Source organism: Corylus avellana, chromosome ca6 (genome assembly GCF_901000735.1).
Source record: "Corylus avellana chromosome ca6, CavTom2PMs-1.0".
Classification (NCBI taxonomy): domain Eukaryota; kingdom Viridiplantae; phylum Streptophyta; class Magnoliopsida; order Fagales; family Betulaceae; genus Corylus; species Corylus avellana.
Window position 1 is genome coordinate 29,875,968 of NC_081546.1, and position 21,931 is coordinate 29,897,898.

A 21,931-nucleotide genomic window follows, 5' to 3' on the forward strand; every position below is an offset into this window, starting at 1 on the left:
CATTGAATCTTCCCTGCAGATTCATGCATGTGTCCATTTGGAGCGAGCGCTATAAATAGTTCGACAATTGTGAGAAGATCGAGAAAAACAACTTTGAGCTTATTATTCTTACAACTTACGAGGCCCAAGCCATTCTTCCCTAATATATATTTGCAACCTACAACACTTGCATTCCCAATTATAATGGAGCAAAGCCGTTCATCATCTTCCCAAATTGAGCCCCCAACTTATGGGAAGTATATAACCATTCTCACCATTGATGGCGGTGGTATCAGGGGGATCATCCCTGCTTTCATCCTTGAATTCCTTGAATCCCAACTTCAGGTATAACTCTACTTTTTTATGCATATATATATATATTCCAAATCCAAGACCATACATGCATGCACAATATGATGTCTACATTATTATTATTAGTTCTGGCTTTCAAATTTCAATGGTGCACGTATAATTTTTGTTGCAGGAGCTCGATGGTGAGGATGTAAGGCTTGCAGACTACTTCGATGTGATTGGTGGGACAAGCACAGGCGGTCTTGTAACCGCCATGTTGACTGCTCCAGACGAACATAATCGTCCTCTCTTTGCTGCCAAGGATATCAAGCCCTTCTATCTCGACCACTGCCCTCAAATTTTCCCACAGAATAGGTAATTATTATTAATTAATCTGGTTATATACACTCGATTGCTACTTCTAATTAATTTCCTGATCACGTGCAATATATAGAACTTAATTTGATGCTTTCAATTGCAGCGGCTTGTTAGGATCAATTGAAAGTGCATCTAATTTAGTGATAGGACCCAAGTATGATGGGAAATACCTTCATGGGATTTTAAGAGAGAAGTTAGGAGAAACTCGGCTGGGGAAAACATTGACCAATGTTGTTATTCCTACATTTGACATCAAGCATTTGCAGCCTACCATTTTTTCATCCTATGAGGTCTCTCTCTCTCTTCATTTTTTTTTTTAACGTTGTTAATTTGTCGTCAATTTGATGGGCATGCATAATGCTTTTCCCAAGCAAATTAAATTAATTAACAATGGGTGCATGCATGCAGGTGAAGAAGATTCCCTATTTGGATGCTCGACTGTCTGACATATGCATCGGCACTTCCGCAGCTCCTACCTATCTCCCTCCCTACAAATTCAGTAACCAGGGTCGAGAATTCAATCTTGTTGATGGCGGTATGGCCGCAAATAATCCGGTATATATATATATATTTCTAATTATTTAAGTTAAACTACTCTCTCTCTCTCTCTCTCTCTAAATATATATATATAACCTGACTTTTAATTTATTCATATTTGTATTGGCACCATGCATGATGATCCAGACATTAGTTGCCATAAACCAAGTGAGCAAACAAGTGATGGACGGAAATCCAGATTTCTCCTCTATCAACCCAATGGACTTCCGCCGCTTTCTAGTAATCTCAATAGGGACCGGGTCGGAAAAGAAAGAACAACCATACGATGCTGACAAGGCAGCCAAGTGGGGTAGCCTTTTTGGTTGGTTAAAGCAAGGTGATTCCGTCCCATTGGTGGACGTGTTTCAACAAGCAAGTTCAGATATGGTTGATTATCATATCTCTGTCGTCTTCCAAGCTCTTAATTGCAAGATCAGGAATTATCTCCGCATTCAAGTAATTAGTTACAACACAAACCACCGAACTCGATTTAATTTATTAATTATATATTTCAACGGAAGTAGTGGTTAAAATTAATTTTGTTTTGATTATTTGATGCATTTGTGATGTGTGGTCAGGATGATACGTTGAAAGGGACAGCAGCTTCAGTTGATGTTGCTACAGAAGAGAACCTGGACAACCTTGTGGATATCGGGCAACATCTGTTGGACCAACCGGAATCTGGGGTGAATTGGGAGACGGGTCAGACTGTAACAAGCGAAAATGGTGGTGAGAAAAATAACAAATGTGGTTTAGAAATGACAAAGAGCTACTCAAAAACATGAGTTACTCCAGCCGTATCTTTCTTCTATATATTGAGAAAAATATTAAAGGAAAGACATCACCTACAACGGTACAATTTGTTCCATAAAGGAAACTCCTTAACTATGCAACAGTAATATTAGATCCTATAGGAAAGTTCATAATACAAAGGGAAATATATTTTCTTGCAGCAGGTTCTCACATCCATAGTAGCATTAATGCCTTCAACGGTAACTTTAGCATATATAGAAATATCTTCACACATCCACACCTGTAATAGCATAGCTACACCATATACCATATAGAATATTTTCTTGTCTTGGTCCACATGGAAAGTCTTCAACGGTACTAGGAATATATAGGAATATCTTCTCTACTAATGAGAGCCAACGGTAATATTTTTTCCTAAACCAATCTCTTCTCCATAATTTTTGGTGAAGCTCAATGGGTAGTGGATTCTATTAATTCTTTTGCTTTATCACTCCCCCTCAAGCTGGAGGGCGGCGGAGGCAGAACTCCAAGCTTGATTCGAAGAGTATGAAAGTGATCTTTAGAGAGTGCCTTGGTGAGAATATCTGCAACCTGTAAAGCGGAGGGAACATAGCGGGTAATAAGAGTACCAGCAGCAACTTTTTCGCGAACATAGTGAACATCAAGTTCAATATGTTTGGTGCGAGCATGAAAAACAGGATTCACTGTCATATGAAGGGCACTAATATTGTCACAGAATAATGTAGGGGGAAGGTGCAGTGTAAGACCGATATCACGAAGCAAATAAGTTATCCAAGTGAGTTCAGCTGCAGTAGAGGCCATGGCTCGATATTCAGCTTTAGCACTAGACCGACAAACCGTGGGCTGTTTCTTGGAAGTCCATGAGATACAATTTGAGCCCAAATAAATAGAATAGCCAGTTGTAGATCGTCGTGTGTTAGGGCACCCCGCCCAATCAGCATCAGAAAAACCATAGAGATTAAGGGATGAGCGGGATAAGAGTCTAATTCCATAATGTAGCGTACCTTGGAGATAACGCAAGATGCGTTTAACAGCTTGAAGATGAGACAATCCAGGTTGATGCATAAATTGACAGACAAGATTCACAGCATGTGTGAGATCAGGTCGAGTCAAGGTGAGATATTGTAAGGCACCAACAAGACTACGAAAATATGTAGCATTAACGAGAGAGTCATCCTTACTATGCAGCTTCAGCTTTTGAGCAAGAGGAGTGCCAATAGGGTTACAACTAGACATGGATGCCTTGGAAAGAATGTCACGGGCATACTTTTGTTGGGAGAGAAATAGGCCACCCGAAAAACGAATAACTTCAATGCCCAAGAAAAAATGTAGAGGGCCTAAGTCTTTCATGCAAAATTCTGTACTTAGCTGAGAAATGATGTTAATCAAAAGAGAAGATTGATTACTAGTAACAATAATATCATCAACATAAACCAAAAGAAGAATGAGAGCATTATGAAGCCGAAAAATAAATAGAGATGAATCAGCTCGACTACAAGTGAAACCAAGATGTAACAAAAAAGAGCTAAATCGATCAAACCAAGCACGAGGTGCTTGTTTGAGTCCATAAATAGCATTGCGAAGGCGACAAACATGAGTTGGAAAAGTAGGATTGGAAAATCCAGGGGGTTGCTCCATGTAGACAACCTCTTTAAGATGGCCATGCAAGAAAGCATTTTTAACATCCAATTGGCGAATGGGCCAACCATGAGTAATAGCTAGAGATAGGACAAGTCGTATAGTAGTTGGCTTAATAACAGGACTAAAGGTTTCAGTAAAATCTATACCTTCCAATTGACTGTAACCTTTGGCAACCAACCTGGCTTTAAAGCGCTCAACGGAGCCATCAGATTTGAGTTTAGTTTTGAAGACCCATCGGGAGCCACGATATTCATAGAATCATTACGAGGAACAAGATCCCAGGTGTGTTGGTGATGAAGAGCAGTTAGCTCCTCTCGCATAGCTTGGAGCCAATGAGGACTTTGTAGAGCTGAAGAGAGATTACGAGGCTCCAAGGGAGATGATGAGCGTGAACTGATTAGGCCAAGGTGTGTACGGGCTTTACGCCGAGTGATCATCGGATGAACATTGAGAGATGAGGAGCTGCTAGTGCATGATTTCACGGGAAGTTGAGGCAAATCAATGTATAATTCGCCCGGGTGAACAGAGATCGATGAAGGGAGCACTGGAGTGTTGTTTGAGGAAGTGTCCATAGAAGAGCAATCAAGCTGAGAACTTTCAGGTGAGGAGACAATGGGAACATCATTGCTGTTAGCTGTGTTGGCGGTTGGAGCGTTCTGGGTGGTGTCATTTGGTGGACTGCTACACGAGTCTAAGACCCCTCTAGCTGGCGAGTGGCTTGGGTCATCATGGGATAAATCACGCACTAGAGATGGAGCATTCTCGTTGTTGCAAACATGAACAATTGTGGAGTCCATGGGCTGTTGAAAATTGAAAGAAGAGGCTCCATGTGTTGGTGAAGAGACAACTTCCATTTGTGGTGTAATGTCACCACGAGATTGCCCAGAGATGTCCACCAAGAGTCCAGGAGAAGAAGACTGGAAAAATCCATTTGCAAATTCTGAAAATGTAGAAAAAATACTATTTTGTTGTGCAGAAGAAAACAACAATTTTGGGTCAGCATAAGGAAATATTTTTTCATCAAAAATAACATGGCGAGATAAATAGACTCTCTTCGAGGGTGGATGAAGACATCTATAACCTTTATGCATAGGACTATAACCAAGGAACACACAAGGATAGGATTTGGGGGCAAACTTGTTCTTGGCATAGTCACGTAAATAAGGAAAACACCTACATCCAAAAACCTTTAGTGAGTTATAATCAGGATGAGTTCCATGTAATTTAAAAAATGGTGTCTCCATTTTAAGAACTGAGGATGGTAGCCGATTAATGAGATATACAGCAGTCAAGAAAGCATCAACCCAGAAATGCTTGGGTAACTGAGCATGAAAAAGCATTGTCAGTCCTGTTTCGACAATGTGCCTGTGCTTTCGTTCGGCAACGCCATTTTGCTCGGGTGTTCCTGGACAAGAGACATGTCGGATAATACCATTTGTTTCTAAATGAGATAAAAAATCATTTAATTCAAATTCACCACCTCCATCACACTGAAAAATTTTAATTTTGGACCCTAACTGATTTTCCACCATACGTTGAAAAATGAGAAAGGTGTTGAAAAAATCAGATTTTTTTTTCAATGGATATAGCCAGGTATATCTAGTATGATCATCAACAAAAATCACATAATATTTGTAATTTTGGACAGAGGGAACAGGGGCGGGTCCCCATAAATCACAGTGAATTTTTGTTAAAGGAGCAGATTCAATTTTATTATGCAAAGGAAAAGGAAGACGACAACTTTTACCCATTTGACAACTACTACATATAGTTTGAGATTTTAACCAACTACAGACATTAATGATTTGTTTAGAAGCTAAATTCTGTAAAAGCTTGGAATGAGGATGACCAAGTCTTTGGTGCCAAAGAGGCTCGGGTGCTTTTCCAGATTTTATTGCTGCCAAAGCTATAATTGCTCCCCCTTCATGAAGTGCATATAAGCCACCTTGCTTATGTCCCGTTGCTAGGATTAGCCCCGTGATTCTGTCCTTGATCTTAAAACCAGAAGAAAAGAATTCAATAGCACAAGAGAGATCTTTAGTTAATTTACTAACAGAAATTAAATTTTTCTTAATATCAGGCACTACGAGCACATCTTGAAGTTCTAATTTTCCATGAGAAGAATCTAATATAGTATTACCAATATGAGAAATAGGCAACAATGAACCATCCCCAACCATCACGTGATCATTACCAGTGTAAGATTGAGGATCATGAAGATTACCTGGATCAGAGGTCATGTGAGAATTTGCTCCGGTGTCGGTATACCAATTTGGATCAGAATCCTGTGGGTTAGATATCGTAGTAGCAGCAAAGGCTTGAGAGAGATTGTCAGTTGTATCATAGGAATAATCATACCGATACCAACACTTTACCGCAGTATGTCCAGTGCGTCCACAAATTTGGCATTGAGGAGTTGAGTGTGAATGTGATTGTTGTTGATTTGGTCGTGAAAAATCTGACTGAGGTGACTGGTCTTTTTGTTGCACAGAACGACCAAAAATATTGTTGTTGGAAAAAGGTGCATATCGTTGATTTGTTCCACGAGCAATCCCACGACCATACTGAATGGAAGCTTGATTTGTTGGAGCAAATCCACGTCCTCTGGAGTTGAAAGAGAATCCTTGATTTTTGCCTCGATTCGATCCACGACCCCTTCCACCATTTCGTTGACCAAAAAATGCAAGATTGAGATTTGGATTAAATCTCTCTTTTTCTTCATTTGTCACAGAACTATATCTCATGTCATAGCCTTGTAACGCTATGACAAATTGACTAAATGTGGGAAACGGTGGTTTAGACAGCATGGTTGTGACAAATACATCATATTTTTTGCCAAGACAATGAGACAGTTGCACGGTCTTGTCTTCATCAGAAATTGGTTTCTGTATGGCTGCAAGATTATCACAAATAGATTTAAAATGAGTGAGATAATTACCTAAGGAGGTTGACTCTGGTTTGGGCATCTGAAGTTCGCGTTTTAACTGAACTTCTCTTTCTTTGGTTCCTTGAAGATAAGTTTCTTTGAGACAACACCACACTTCATATGCAGTATTTTGGCCAATAATGTGCCCAAGAGCTTCTTCTGACAATGTTCCTGTGATCCAACTGCGTAGCAGTAAATCTGTGGATTGCCATTCTTCATACTCAGGATTGGGCACTTCCTTATTTGACTCATCTGTTGTTGTTGCCTTAGGCGGACCATGAGTAAGATGGTTCATCAATTTGAGATTTTGAATTAATGGAAGAATGGTCATTCGCCATACAAGATAATTTTTGGAGTTGAGTTTAGGTGGGACTGTTGTGATAAGGTTATGCAGGTTGGACATAGAGAGGGTGAAGGATGTTGATGATTGAGCCATTTGTCTAAAGGTGTAAAAGGCTTCAAGGCTCTGATACCATGAGAAAAATAACAAATGTGGTTTAGAAATGACAAAGAGCTACTCAAAAACATGAGTTACTCCAGCCGTATCTTTCTTCTATATATTGAGAAAAATATTAAAGGAAAGACATCACCTACAACGGTACAATTTGTTCCATAAAGGAAACTCCTTAACTATGCAACAGTAATATTAGATCCTATAGGAAAGTTCATAATACAAAGGGAAATATATTTTCTTGCAGCAGGTTCTCACATCCATAGTAGCATTAATGCCTTCAACGGTAACTTTAGCATATATAGAAATATCTTCACACATCCACACCTGTAATGGCATAGCTACACCATATACCATATAGAATATTTTCTTGTCTTGGTCCACATGGAAAGTCTTCAACGGTACTAGGAATATATAGGAATATCTTCTCTACTAATGAGAGCCAACGGTAATATTTTTTCCTAAACCAATCTCTTCTCCATAATTTTTGGTGAAGCTCAATGGGTAGTGGATTCTATTAATTCTTTTGCTTTATCAGGTGGCACTAATGAGGATGCCCTTAAAAGGTATGGAATATATATGTTACCATAATTATTAATATCGTTTATTGCATGAGTACTGATTATAGATAGAACTCCTCTTAATTATCTCTTACTGCAGGTTCGCAAAAAAACTTTCCCGAGAAAAGGAACGTCGAGTGACAGAAAAGAAAGATCGAGAGAAAATATCAGCAAATACAAACATGTTTTTAGGACACAATGGAATATCAATCACCACCAATCTCTAGGTTTAATTACTAGTGTAGCCGTGTAGGATATATATATATATCAACGGGATATCACCATTTATTTACTATCTTTCTTTTCAAATAATGTAATCTCCTAGGAGAAAATTAGGGTGTATATTTCCTTTCAAATAATGTAATTCCTTAGGACGAAATTAGAGAGTATTTTTCTCTTCAAATAGTGTAGAAAATAATTTGGGATATTTTCCCTAATTAGTTACAATTTGTAAGGGTACTTTTTCTATAAAACTCAACGTTTATTTATTATTAATTTTTTTGCTAATAAAACTGAAGGTTTATTGAATATAAGAGACATCATATCAGACAATTTTCTTCAGCATATTTCATCTTATATAAAAAATTTAAGAGATATTGAGAAAGTGAGTAGCCAACATATATAAATGAATGGATTATAAAGGCACTCATAGGCATTAAGTCTCATATATATTGACTTTTTATTATGTGAAATTGAGTTTTACAAACGATTATAAAGAGTTCAAATTATAACTTGACTAGCTAATAATTTGAAGTGATAACATAAACATAACTACCTAGCTAGTGTGTTTTTTAACACCTTCTGGCTCTGAAGTATAGTATATATGACGTGACCTAGATGAGAGCGTAAAAAAATAAATCGTTTGTAAAATTCATATTTATCTCAAGCTAATGGGGCGCTACATTCCAAATTTTTATTTAAGCACAATAGACAGCGTAGGCGGACCCGTGAAGTAGCCTTGTGTTTAGCATGGGTAGAATAAAATATATTGGGCTGAGCTAAGGGTGAAGATTGGCCATGATATGAGATTATGTATGATAATGAAATTTGAACACATTTCAATGTAAACGTACGTGGTGTGATAGCGACAATTAATTAATAAAATTCACAACTAGACCTTATGGAAATTTCTTAAATCCATAAGCTAAATTCGAGATATTGGAGCACTAAAAAGTTTAAATCGGCAGGCAAGAGAAATTTAGTTGATGAATATTTTGAAATTATTTTCCTTTTGCAAATTGGAGGCCAATTTACAAGTCCATTCGATCATATTATATGAGATTCTCACGTCTTTGTTTTATTTTTGTTTTTGTTTTTTGTTTTTTCAAAGCGAGGGGTAAGAGTAAAGCTAGGGGATAAGATTCACATAGCTTGCTGCCAAATAGTACTCCACGCCCGAGAAAAACCTTTTGGATAAGAACGAATATTGAAAAAAATATATATATTTACTGCATATATGAAAGCGAAAACCAAACAGAAACAACGTGTATATTTTTATTAATTTCATGCATATTATTATATCTTCACCCGATCATGCATATTAATTAATGTTAAAACTAAATAGATGAATATGATCAGTTTAATTACTACAAGTCTCCACCTTCCACCGAATTAAATATAGGATATATTTTTTCATGAAATACTTATCTCTATATATTTTGACAACGATGTATATATTGTCAGTAACCTTAAGGACGAGAACGATCGATGTGTTATATATTAACCCATTAATCGAGCATTTTTTTATAGAATAGATTGAGATTATTCTATTTTCACGTTTACTATGCATGCTTTAATTTCCGTGTTAATTTGAAGCATACTTGGCATTACATTTATATAATATACGTTGAGTTTAGCCAAAAAGGGGCCCAGCTTCTCTAGGTGTACTAGCTAGGCATAAAGAAATTAAAATAATTAGAATTAATTAAACGAAATAAAATGAAGAAGGAGCACTTAATTACCAAAAACAAATTAAAAAGACGAGGAATAAACACCCAACAAAATTTTCCCTCTTTTAACAAATAATTATGAAAGAAACTAATAATGCGAATAATAAAGCGGAATAATAAGAATAAGGACACAGTCACACATGACCTATGTTTATAGGATAAATCCCTAATGCTGCATTAAACTCTTATTCTCTAAATTTTGTTTACAATATAACATGCTTCTATTTATAGGAGAATCATGTTGGATACAAATATACTTCTACTCTAATTAGGTTAGCTAGGTGATAGGTCTTTAACTATAGCTAAACTTCAACCGTAACTCAGTGATATTCTGTTAGTCAATAATAATCTTCTATTTTAACTATTATTCTTAAATTTCATGATATACTTTAACAAATTATTCAAGCGCGTTTAGATTGAATTATCATTTGGTTTTGCAAAATGTTATATATATATATACTTAATTCAGTCTTTTTCTTTTTTAACATGAAATTGATAAGGCTAGGGATGGTTGCCTTGGGGGAAGAGATGTGGGTGAGGTAGTAGCTATGAGTAATGCTACAAGTCCCTCTTCTGTCTCTCCAAGAATGATGTGGCTCTTAAAATTATCGTTGAGCTTGTGATTAATCATTATTGAATTTTAATAAAATAATTATTTTAAAAGATACCTCATTTTTTGAGTGATACAAAAGTAATACAAAAAGAATTTCTAGAATTACTAAAGATAAAGTGACTAGTGAGCAATGGTAAAATCACTTTGTGTTTAAGTTAACCAATAATTTATTGTGGTCTTTGCAATTAATTTCACGCTCAATTATCAAATTTGACCAATAATAGAAAACTCTATGTTTTTCATCTTCATTTTTTACTTTAATATTTAAGAAATAAAACATATAGACATTAATATTATATAATAAATAATAAGCGTGGTCCAAATGCCACATCTGATTTCATGTGCATGGTTTAATTAAATACAAATTGAAGGTGTTTGATACTTTACTCACGTGAAGGCATAATTATAATAATATTAAGGGGTAATTTCAATTTAGACTCCTGAACTATCACGCAATTTGACATACCCCTGAACTTGGACTCCTGAACTTTTAATTGCAATCATTTTTTTATTTGAACCCATCCATCAATTTTTGCAGTTAAAACCCCACCCCTAAAAAGACAAAATTACCCTTCAATTTTCTTTTATTTAAAAAAAAATTTAAAAATGGAATAATAAAAATAAAGGGTCATAAGTTGGCCCACCCGTGGGTCACATTGTGATTTTTTTTTTAAAAAAAATTTAATTTGAAATTAAGGGTAAATTTGAAATTTTATAAAAAAATCAGGGGTATAAACGTCATTGTATCACTGTTAACGTTTAAAATTTGATAGAGAGGTTCAAATTAATTGCAATTGAAAATTCAAGAGTCTAAATTAAAAAGTTTCAAAGTTCGGGGGGAGGGGGGATATGTCAAATCGTATCGTAGTTTAGAAATTTAAAGTGAAGTTACTCCTAGAATTAATCTATTATAATTATGGGAAAAATAAAAAAAAATTAAGTCTATAAACAGAGAGGGTCTATAGTATAGCCAAACTTAGCTAGGCACAGGTTCAAAGAATTTTTCTAAGAGCCTCTCCATTCAAACAAAGAGGATCTATTCAACTCTACTTTCTTTAAATATTATTTCTTATTTCTTATTTGAAGGGAAATAAGAGAACTAATAATAATAAAAGGCTTACAAAGTGCTACGGTCGGTAACAAATTGTAGTAAAACTTTTATTTTAAAGTGCATGTAGATCTCTGCTGGAAGAGAAACTCTTTGTGAGCTTAAACAAACACGTACGGTTGGAGGTACCTAAAGTTATTTAATTATGTAGGTTATAATAAATTATTTTATCAGTAAACCCAATTTTTTAATTTTTTTAAGTTAAAAATAAAATTTAAACTTGGGGACCATTGTGGTGCCATGTACGTGACCATGTCCATAAGCAAAATAAATAAATAAATAAAATGACATTGGCCGCCCAACGATTCCAAAAGTCAATAGCTAAATCCGCCCTAGGTACGTATATAGCTAAGTGATGATACAAAAATTTAAAACATGACATTTAGCACATATGCAAATCATGTTTGTCGTGTTCAACATGTTGAAATTTATTGATGATAAATTTCGTTGAAAATAACCTTAATATTGTCGATCGCTACAATAGAATATATATATATAAATTAAATGTTAAAAAATAATATTGTATTGCATGATAGAGAAGACTTTTTGTAAATACTTGATTTAATTATTGCAAGTATGTTGCACGATGGGACTAATTAATTCATACGGCCCAATCAAAATGAATATGGTTCAATTCCTTAGTTATAGTAAAACCTGGTCAATTAAGTTTGAAGCTTCTTTTTTTTTTAATTGGAGCGTGATCCATGAGAAGGCTGCAGGAACTTAGAAAGTGAGCTAGAAAGATGAGTCTATAAATTCCCCAAGGTTTTATCAAAGAGGCATCAAGATCATTAAAAGCTCTCTCTCTCTCTCTAGCTCTCACACACACAACACACTTAGCTGCACCTTCAGTAGTCCCTCGTGGCAGCAACGTTAACACATGCACCCCTCCAGCCTCCAAGTTACGGAAACCTGGTCACCATTCTCAGTATTGATGGAGGTGGAATCAGAGGGCTTATCCCAGGCACTATCCTTTGTTTCCTCGAGTCTGAGCTCCAGGTACAATCAATTAATATAAATTAAGTCAAATTTAATTATTTAAGTAGTAGTAGAGCTTAATTAATTACTATTTTTGGGGATATATATGATGGATGCAGAAGCTGGATGGTGAAGATGCAAGAATCGCGGATTATTTTGACGTGATTGCAGGAACAAGCACGGGTGGTCTTGTGACGGCCATGCTAACAAGCCCCAATGAGAAGAATAGACCTCTGTATGCTGCCAAGGATATTAAAGACTTTTACCTAAATCACAGTCCTAAAATATTTCCACAATACAGTTTTCTGTTGTATAAATATGCTACGAAGATTATCAAAGCTGTTTACGGACCAAAATACGATGGGAAATATCTACATCGCCTTGTGAAAGAAAGACTTGGAAGCACAAGATTGAACCAGACATTGACAAATGTTGTTATCCCAACGTTTGACATCAAGCGACTCCAGCCAACCATCTTCTCCAGCTTCGAGCTAGGTTCAAACTTCTTCTCCCAAACTTAGATGACGTAAAACGATGTCGATCAACTATATATAATTCTAATCATAAATTCATAATTATATATGGAGCTAAACGTCGAATATATATATATATATTGGTGTTTCTGTGCATGTAGGTGAAGAAAAACCCAAGCTTAAATGCGTTGCTTTCAGACGTGTGCATTGCCACATCAGCAGCACCCACTTATCTTCCAGCTCATTACTTTGAAACCAAAGATCCAGCAGGAAATGTGAGAGAGTTTCACCTTATAGACGGGGGCATCGCTGCAAATAATCCAGTCAGTATAAATAAATCAAATTAATAATTAATTTAATATATATATATATATATATATATATATATATATAAACGCACCCAAACAACTTTTTAACTTTAATTTGTACGACTTACGTAGGCTTTAGTTGCCATTGGCGAAGTAACAAAGGAGGTGACCAGAAAAAGCCCTCACTTCCATCCTATAAAACTGATGGATTATGAACGATTTCTGGTAATTTCAATCGGAACAGGGTCTGCCAAAGCTGAAGAGAAATACAACGCGCATGAGGCAGCCAAGTAGGGTCTCTTAAATTGGTTAACTAGTAATGGTGGAACTCCAATAGTTGACGTGTTTTCTCAAGCAAGTGCGGATATGGTGGATTTCCACCTTTCTGATGTTTTCCGAGCTCTTCAATGTGAGAGAAGTTACCTCCGAATTCAGGTATATATACCATCCATGCCCATCTTTTGAGATTGATCAAATTAAAGCTTTTGATCGACCGTTCAATTTTTTTTTTTTCTTTATATATAACAATCGATCTCAACCGATGGATGCAGGATGACAATTTAAGTGGGGAAGTATCTTCCGTAGATATAGCCACAAAGAAGAATTTGAACGATCTTGTTGTAGTTGGTGATGAATTGCTTAAGAAACGAGTTTCCAAGGTCAATTTGGAAACTGGCCTGGACGTCAATTATGGTGATCATGAGACAAATAAAGAGGCTCTCACAAGGTAGGGTTTATTAATTTCTACTATGATCACCTTAATTAATTAATTATGGTATAATTAATTAATGATCAAAATTAACCTAATTATTAATTTGTTGCAGGTTTGCGGGGCTACTCTCTAAAGAGAAGCGGCTTCGCCATGCTAATAAGTCTGCTGCAAATTCTAATGGGCTGTAGCTCAATACATGGCATTTCTTTTCATATAATTAATGTAATCCCTTGGGTGAAAATTAAGATATATATATCTTTCCTTTCAAATAAAGTAAAAGATTAGGGGCGTTTTTCCTAATTACTTTTACAACTAATTGTAAGGGGTTTTATGTAAAACCCAATTAAGGTTTACTAAATAAAAGGTGGGCTTCAAATGCCAATGGACCGCTGCATGACTTATTAATGACGAGGAATAATTAATTAAATATAAAATATACGTAAACGATTTGTCATGAGAGTTACACTCATCCTAATTAGTACGTAATTTAATTTCTTCGCAGGAAATATCTTCTTTGTACTGTCTTGGATAAATACATGTGAATATATATTAGGAAGTTTACGGGTTTAGTTTGGATATTATGCACGGAAAGTTTGAATAAATACATGTGGATATTATATATATATGATCGATCAATTGTGAGAGAAAAACCTGAGCTCCTTATACCTTACATGACACAAGGCATTCTTATACTGGTCAACGCATACTTCTATTAGATAGGGGACGTAGTTGGTTAGGTCAAAGATAGAAGACAGTGACGAGATACGGATTTTACAGCTCACATAAATTGTAAAATTTATCAAGAGGCATTAGGCATTATGTTAAATATGAGTAACATCCATACTCTAAAACTAAAATTGTAAAAGACGCTGATAAGGTGAACATGTCAATAAATTAAGCCTTATAAATAATAGTTTTTGAGGAAATACTTGATTAAAAACTCGGTGCAAGTCAACACATGGTTTGTGTATGTCTGAAATTGTCAATTGTGGAATGGATTTGAACTATGTTCCCAACTATAGAGAATTGATGTCATTTGTTTGGTTAGAGGTGTCAACCTGGTCTGGTTTTTCGGTTTTTGGCCAAAACTGAGACTGGAATTGGGGTACCCTGGTTCTTGGATTTGGGAAACCGGAACCGGGAACCAGGTCCTGGTTACTGGCCGGTTCTGGTTTTTACCCAATCCGCTAACCCCCCCTTTTTTTTTTGAAACCTCATGAAAAAATTGTTTTCTGAAATGAAACCTCATGAAAAAAATCATAAGGTTTCATTTCAGAACCATTTAATAACCTTAATATCAAATTGACAAATACCCAAAGCTTAAAGAAAAGAGAAATTTACCTCTGAAGAACTGTCAATTCATTCAGCCAAACTCACTAATACAAAATTCACCAAAAAAATCATCAAGCACAAAAGCAAATCTTCAAAAAATGAAGCACATAAAAGCAAACTAACGAAAAAATATCCATACCATATACAAAAAGTGAAGAGGAAGAAGAGAAACGGAGGAAAGATGAGAAGAAGAGGGAGAAGAGAAGAAAATGGAAAAAGAAAAAAATGAGGAAAGAGAGGAGGCTCTTGGAGGATGAAGAGGAAGAAAAAATAAAAGAAAGAAGGAAAATAGAAATAATTAGAAGACATAAATAACCCTCTTAATTTAACTATGACAAAGAAAGAATAAGGCCTAACCGTAAATCTACACCATCATACAAAAAGTAAGTGAAGTGAAATATCCAAATGCACGGTCAAACTAATTTAAATTTATTATCTCCTTACCTTTGCATATTAAAAGACAAAATAACCCAAAATCAAATTCATTATTTCCTTACTAATTAAACTAGGTAAGCTTAATACCATAGGGCAATTTGGCAGCATCAAAGAAAAATCACTGTTATAGAGGTATTGACTCTTTTGTATATATATATATATATATATATATATATATAAAATATTAAAAAAAAATATTATATTAAATGCACCCGGTTCCGGTTTCCTGATTTTTATTGGGTGCCTAAAACCGGGACCGGAACCGGGGTCCCCGGTTTTTGGTTTTTTTGCAACCAGAACTGGAATTGGCTCCCCGGTTTCCCGGTTTCGGTTTCAGTTCCCCGGTAATTTTTGACACCCATATGTTTGGTAAAAACTGCTTAAAACATGTCACATCAACTTGTATAAAATTAGTGTGATAAATATGCATAAATAGTAGCATTACTCATAGCTTTAATCTTCTTTATCATCCATTATAATTCTTTAATTTAAAGGTCAAGATAAAGTTTAGAAAATTTAAGTTATTGCTCATGAAAGAACACATTAATTTTGAAGTTTGCATAAAAGATTTTCACCTCTTAAAGCACTAGCAACAGCTTCCCAACCATTTTCCCTCAATTTAGGGAATAAAAATACATTTTGATTACCTATATAAAAAAAAAAACTCTTCACAATAGATTCCTTTATTTTTTTTCTATATGAATTAAATATTATTTCTTTTTATCATTGCAATCAATGAGAGAGGAGAGAGGAGAGAGGAGAGAGAATTGTTGGGACATGTGAAGGAGAAAGAAGAGAGAATGAGATGTTTTATAATTTAATAATGCATAGGGAGTATACAGTGTTTCCCAATGCATTGGAAAACACTGTAGATATCCTTTGATGTTGGTTAAATTTGAAGCTTCTGATGTATGTGCTTTTTTGTGGTTTTTTAGAGATTTTTCCTAAACATAGGAAAGGGAATAGACTTTAGGAAGTTTGTTGCTAGTCCTCTTATATATATAAAGTGGGTAAATGTGATACATACTCAACCTAACGAGAACTGTAAACAAGAATATCACATTTATATTCTAGAGTCTTTCTTTATATACGTGAAATTTTTTAGTATATAATTAATTAGCAAATTCTGTGTGCATTTTAATTTTCTAAGGAAGAATAATCCAATTACGTACAGAAGTTTCTAGCAAGTGGTTTTCTCAGGTTAGAGCATTCCCAGTAGACTACCTTGTAGGAAAATTCTAATGCTTACAAGTTAGAGAAGTCTTTTGAACCTTCTGACTTAATTTCAACCGTTTCTTAATTAATGGAAAAAGGGATGAAGATGATTAGTTTTTTTTTTATATATATATATGGAATAATTAAGCTGGTTAAATCTCTTTAATATGGCCAAACAAATCCATCAAATTAATTAACATTCTCAAGTTCTTCATCTGACTAGTTTTGTTACACAAAAATATGATAAATCTAGGAATACGTAATTAAAAAAAGATAAATATGACTACCTTGTGACTCATCTCCAATGCAGCATTTGAGGAGATTAAGATTGAGAAATTGTAGATACTATAATTCAATATAATATTTAATCAATAATGTGATACTCTCAGCTAATTAACATTGAATTAATCATTATTAGTGTTAAAAAGTTGAATATATGTTTCATTTAAAGTAATTAACAAGTCAATATTGTTGAATATATATATATATATATATAATTTGTAGCATTAATTACTCAAGAATAAGCAACCTTACCTTCTTTAATATGAAACTTCTAAGTACTTTTGAGTTTTGAAGAGGTCATGAGGAATTAAACTTGTTTGTCTCAGATATATAAATGCATTATAAGCGACTTGTCATGACAGTTGCATGTTAGACGAAGATTTCTCTGCAGAAATATTCTTCTTTGTATGAAGTATACGGGGTTTAGTGTAGTGGACTTGAACCATATATGGAAAGTTTCAAGGCGGGCGGGCTCCATGCAAGTACATATTCAAGTTCCTCCTGCATGCATCCCATGACCATTGAATCTTCCCTGCAGATTCATGTATCCATTCGGAACAATATAAATAGGTCGACAAATGTGAGAAGAGAAAACTACTTTGAGCTTAATTCTTACCTTACAACTTACAAGGCCCAAGGCATTCTTTCCTAATATATATTTGCAACTGCGCTAGAACACTTTAATTTCATAATTATAATGGAGAATAGTCGATCATCATCTTCCCAAACTGAGGCCCCAACTTATGGGAAGTATATATATAACCATTCTCACCATTGATGGCGGTGGTATCAGGGGGATCATCCCTGCTGTCATCCCTGAATTCCTTGAATCCCAACTTTAGGTATAACTCTACTTTTTCATACATATATATATCCCAAATCCAAGACATACATGCACGTCCATGCATGCATGCACAATATTATGATGTCTACATTATTATTATTAGTTATGGCTTTCAAATTTCAATGGTGTACGTATAATTTTGTTGTAGTAGCTGGATGGTGAGGATGTAAGGCTTGCAGACTACTTCGATGTGATTGGTGGGACAAGCACAAGTGGTCTTGTAACCGCCATGTTGACTGCTCCAGATAAACATAATCGTCCTCTCTTTGCTGCCAAGAATATCAAGCCCTTCTATCTCGACCACTGCCCTCAAATTTTCCGACAGAATAGGTAATTATTATTAATTAATCTGGTTATATACACTCGATTAATTGCTACTTCTAATTAATTTCCTGATCACGTGCAATATATAGAACGTAATTTGATGCTTTCAATTACAGCGGCTTGTTTGGATCAATTAAAAGTGCATCTAATTTAGTGAGAGGACCCAAGTATGATGGGTAATACCTTCATGGGATTTTAAGAGAGAAGTTAGGAGAAACTCGGCTGGGGAAAACAATGACCAATGTTGTTATTCCTACATTTGACATCAAGCATTTGCAGCCTACCATTTTTTCATCCTATGAGATCTCTCTCTCTCTCTTTCTCTTCATTTTTTTTAAGGTTGTTAATTTGTCGTCAATTTGATGGGCATGCATGATATCAAATTAAATTAACTAACAATGGGTGCATGCATGCAGGTGAAGAAGATTTCCTATTTGGATGCTCGACTGTCTGACATATGCATCGGCACTTCCGCAGCTCTTACTTATCTCCCTCCCTACAAATTCAGTAACCAGGGTCGAGAATTCAATCTTGTTGATGACGGTATGGCCGCAAATAATCCGGTATATATATATATATAACCTGACCTTTAATTTATTCATATTTGTTTTGGCACCATGCATGATGATCCAGACATTAGTTGCCATAAACCAAGTGAGCAAACAAGTGATGGACGGAAATCCAGATTTCTGCTCTATCAACCCAATGGACTTTCGCCGGTTTCTAGTAATCTCAATAGGGACCGGGTCGGAAAAGAAAGAACAACCATACGATGTTGACAAGGCAGCCAATTGGGGTAGCCTTTTTGGTTGGTTAAAGCAAGGTGATTCTGTCCCATTGGTGGACGTGTTTCAACAAACAAGTGCAGATATGGTTGATTATCATATCTCTGTCGTCTTCCAAGCTCTTAATTGCAAGACCAGGAATTATCTCCGCATTCAAGTAATTAGCTTCAACACAAACCATGCACCGAACTCGATTTAATTTATTAATTATATATTTCAATGGAAGTAGTGGTTAAAATTAATTTCGTTTTGATTATTTGATGCATTTGTGATGTGTGGTCAGGATGATACGTTGAAAGGGACAGCAGCTTCAGTTGATGTAGCTACAAAAGAGAACCTGGACAACCTTGTGGATATCGGGCAACATCTGTTGGACCAACCGGAATCTGGGGTGAATTGGGAGACGGGTCAGACTGTAACAAGCGAAAATGGTGGCACTAATGAGGATGCCCTTAAAAGGTATGGAAAACACACACACACTTACACATATATGTTATCATAATTATTATAAATATCGTTTATTGCATGAGTACTGATTATAGATAGAACTCCTCTTAATTATCTCTTACTGCAGGTTCGCAAAAGAACTTTCCCGAGAAAAGGAATGTCGAGGGACAGAAAAGAAAGATCGAGAGAAAATATACCAGCAAATACAAACAAGTTTTTAGGACACGATGGAATATCAATCACCTCCAACCTCTAGGTTTAATTAATAGTGTACGGTGTACCTTATATATGTATCAACAGGATATCACCATTTATTTACTATCTTTCTTTTCAAATAATGTAATCTTCTACCGTGGCGGAGCCCGCTATTTTATATTGGAGGTGCTATTAAAATTTTTTTGGCGTCTTAAAAATTTTCTTCACCTTAAAAATTTGGTAATTCACACAATATATGCATCACAAAAAATATCTATAAAAGTTCATAAATATGTGCTGAAATTGATATATTAAAAATGTAACATGTCAACACTATATTAAAAAGATAGAAATACAAAAAAAAAAAAAAAAAAAAGTGTCTAGAACTACACTTTACGGTCTCTTAAAAGTACAAAATCATCAACTATCGAATTTAAATCGAAACTCTCAGCAATTTACCTTTCAATCTAGATAATAAAACTATTTGTAAGAAAATCATCATTCATTTTGTTGCTAAATCATGTTTTAACAATTTTCATTGCTGAAAATGCTCGTTCTATAGTTGCTGTAGATACTGAAAAAGTCAAAACAAGACGAATCAATCTATCAATAAGATCATATATCTTTGATTTTTTCGCCTTTGCCAATCCTTGGCATAATTCTGCAATGGAAGACAAATTTTGTAATATCGGATCTGTAAGCACATCAAGTTCAAAATACCTCAACTAATATCTCAAATTAATTTTCTCATACTCAGAAAAATCAAGAGGATAATACTTCTCTGTAAGGATACATATATCGTCAATTTTAAAGGATTTATATGCATCTTTTGGATTCAAAGCAGAGTTAAGTATCAAAAGTTTCATCGCCTTTTCACCAAACCTACTATCAAGCTCTTGCAATTAAAAGTCGATAGTAGTATTGAATATGTCAAAATGATAATTAATGATGCTCCAATGTAATGTGATTCTTTTGACTACGACCTCGACCTTTAATATAACGAGCACTCAAATCTGGAATGTCAATTTCAGCTTTCTTGGAGAAAGAGACAATGTTCTCAAGCAAATTATCCCAACCATCATCTCTCAACTTTTGGATAAGTTTTTTTTTGCAATAGAAACTGAATTTATAGCATTGAAAATGTTTTGAGATTTTTGTTGCAAAACTTGACAAAGAACATCAGTAATGCCCATGATTTCCTTCATTAAATGTAAAATAAATATGAACTCGAAGGCTGTAAGCATTTTATAAGCAGCCTTAACATCTCCTCGTTGAGAGTAAGTACCACATTCTCTTCCAACACCTTCAAGCAATGTACAAGTAGCATCAAACATCCTTATTAGGTTACAAATAGAATTAAAATGCGAACCCCAATGAGAATCACCAGCTCATTTCAAAGTGCCAATTTGATTAGCCATTTTTTCAGTTTCAAGTTCACCAATAGCTTCCATATGTGCAATTTGTGTTGCATGAACAACTTGTAGTTGATCATGACGTTTGCATGAAGCACTGGCCACATTGATAACAAAGTTCAAATTTGTAAAGAACACATGAACAAAAGACACCTCTTTAGATGCAGCAACTAATGCTAATTGTCATCGATGAGCAAAACAATGAACATAGTATGCACAAGAACAATCCTTAAGAAATAATGCTTGCAATCCCTTCCATTTACCACACATGTTACTAGCACCATCATATCCTTATCCACGGATATTTTGAATATCAAGGCAATGACGAGAGAGAACATCAGATATTCCATTCTTTAGAGTCAATGCCAATGTATTTTTAACATGAACTATATCAAAGAAACGTTTTTGTATAAAATCATCTTTGACAACAAATCTCAAAACAATTGTCATTTGTTCTCTCTTAAACTCATCACATGCCTCATCAACAATGATGAAAAATTTAGAGTCTCTAATATCTTCATGAATTTTCTTTCGCACTTTACTTGCAATGACTTGCAAAATCTCCTTTTGAATTGTATGTGAAGTATACTTTGCAGATTTTGGAGCATTTTTCAAAACAACCCTAGCAACTTTATCATTATATGATGCCAAAATCTTAATCAGTTCAAGAAAGTTACCTCGATTTTTTGAATCAAGATTCTCATCATGACCTCTAGAAGCACATCCTTGAAATGCAAGCCATCGAACTGCATCAATAGAAGTTTTCACACATAGTCGATTATTTTGAATTTGTTCGATACTTTGTGCATTCAATACTTTATCAATATGCCGTGATTGATTTCGTAAATCCTCATAAGATTTCATAGCATTATTATGAGGTGAACAAGGATCCTCCCAAATATGAGTCAAAAATGCATAATTTTTTTCCTCATGAACTTTTCTCCAATTTCTAAATCCATTGATAGTAAATACATCCCATCCA

At 35.0% G+C, this 21,931-nt stretch overlaps 1 protein-coding gene and 2 pseudogenes across 1 annotated transcript; all 3 read left to right on the forward strand.

Moving 5' to 3' along the window:
- The first annotated feature begins 183 nt into the window (after window positions 1-183).
- LOC132185583 (patatin-like protein 2) lies at window positions 184-1,970 on the forward strand. Its single transcript, XM_059599342.1, has 6 exons — window positions 184-324; window positions 464-645; window positions 752-938; window positions 1,057-1,203; window positions 1,333-1,641; window positions 1,764-1,970. The coding sequence occupies exons 1-6, from the start codon at window positions 184-186 to the stop codon at window positions 1,968-1,970; spliced, it is 1,173 nt and encodes a 390-aa protein (XP_059455325.1).
- A 9,521-nt stretch (window positions 1,971-11,491) lies between these two features.
- On the forward strand, window positions 11,492-13,866 carry LOC132185585 (patatin-like protein 2; annotated as a pseudogene).
- A 3,773-nt stretch (window positions 13,867-17,639) lies between these two features.
- On the forward strand, window positions 17,640-19,563 carry LOC132185586 (patatin-like protein 2; annotated as a pseudogene).
- The last annotated feature ends 2,368 nt before the right edge of the window (window positions 19,564-21,931 follow it).

Excerpts from the sequence above, each read along its gene's own strand:
- LOC132185583 (XM_059599342.1), top strand. The coding sequence starts at position 184 with ATGGAGCAAAGCCGTTCATCATCTTCCCAAATTGAGCCCCCAACTTAT. Across the intron at positions 325-463 it reads TCCTTGAATCCCAACTTCAG|GAGCTCGATGGTGAGGATGT; the intron begins GTATAACTCTAC and ends TTTTTGTTGCAG. Across the intron at positions 1,642-1,763 it reads GGAATTATCTCCGCATTCAA|GATGATACGTTGAAAGGGAC; the intron begins GTAATTAGTTAC and ends ATGTGTGGTCAG.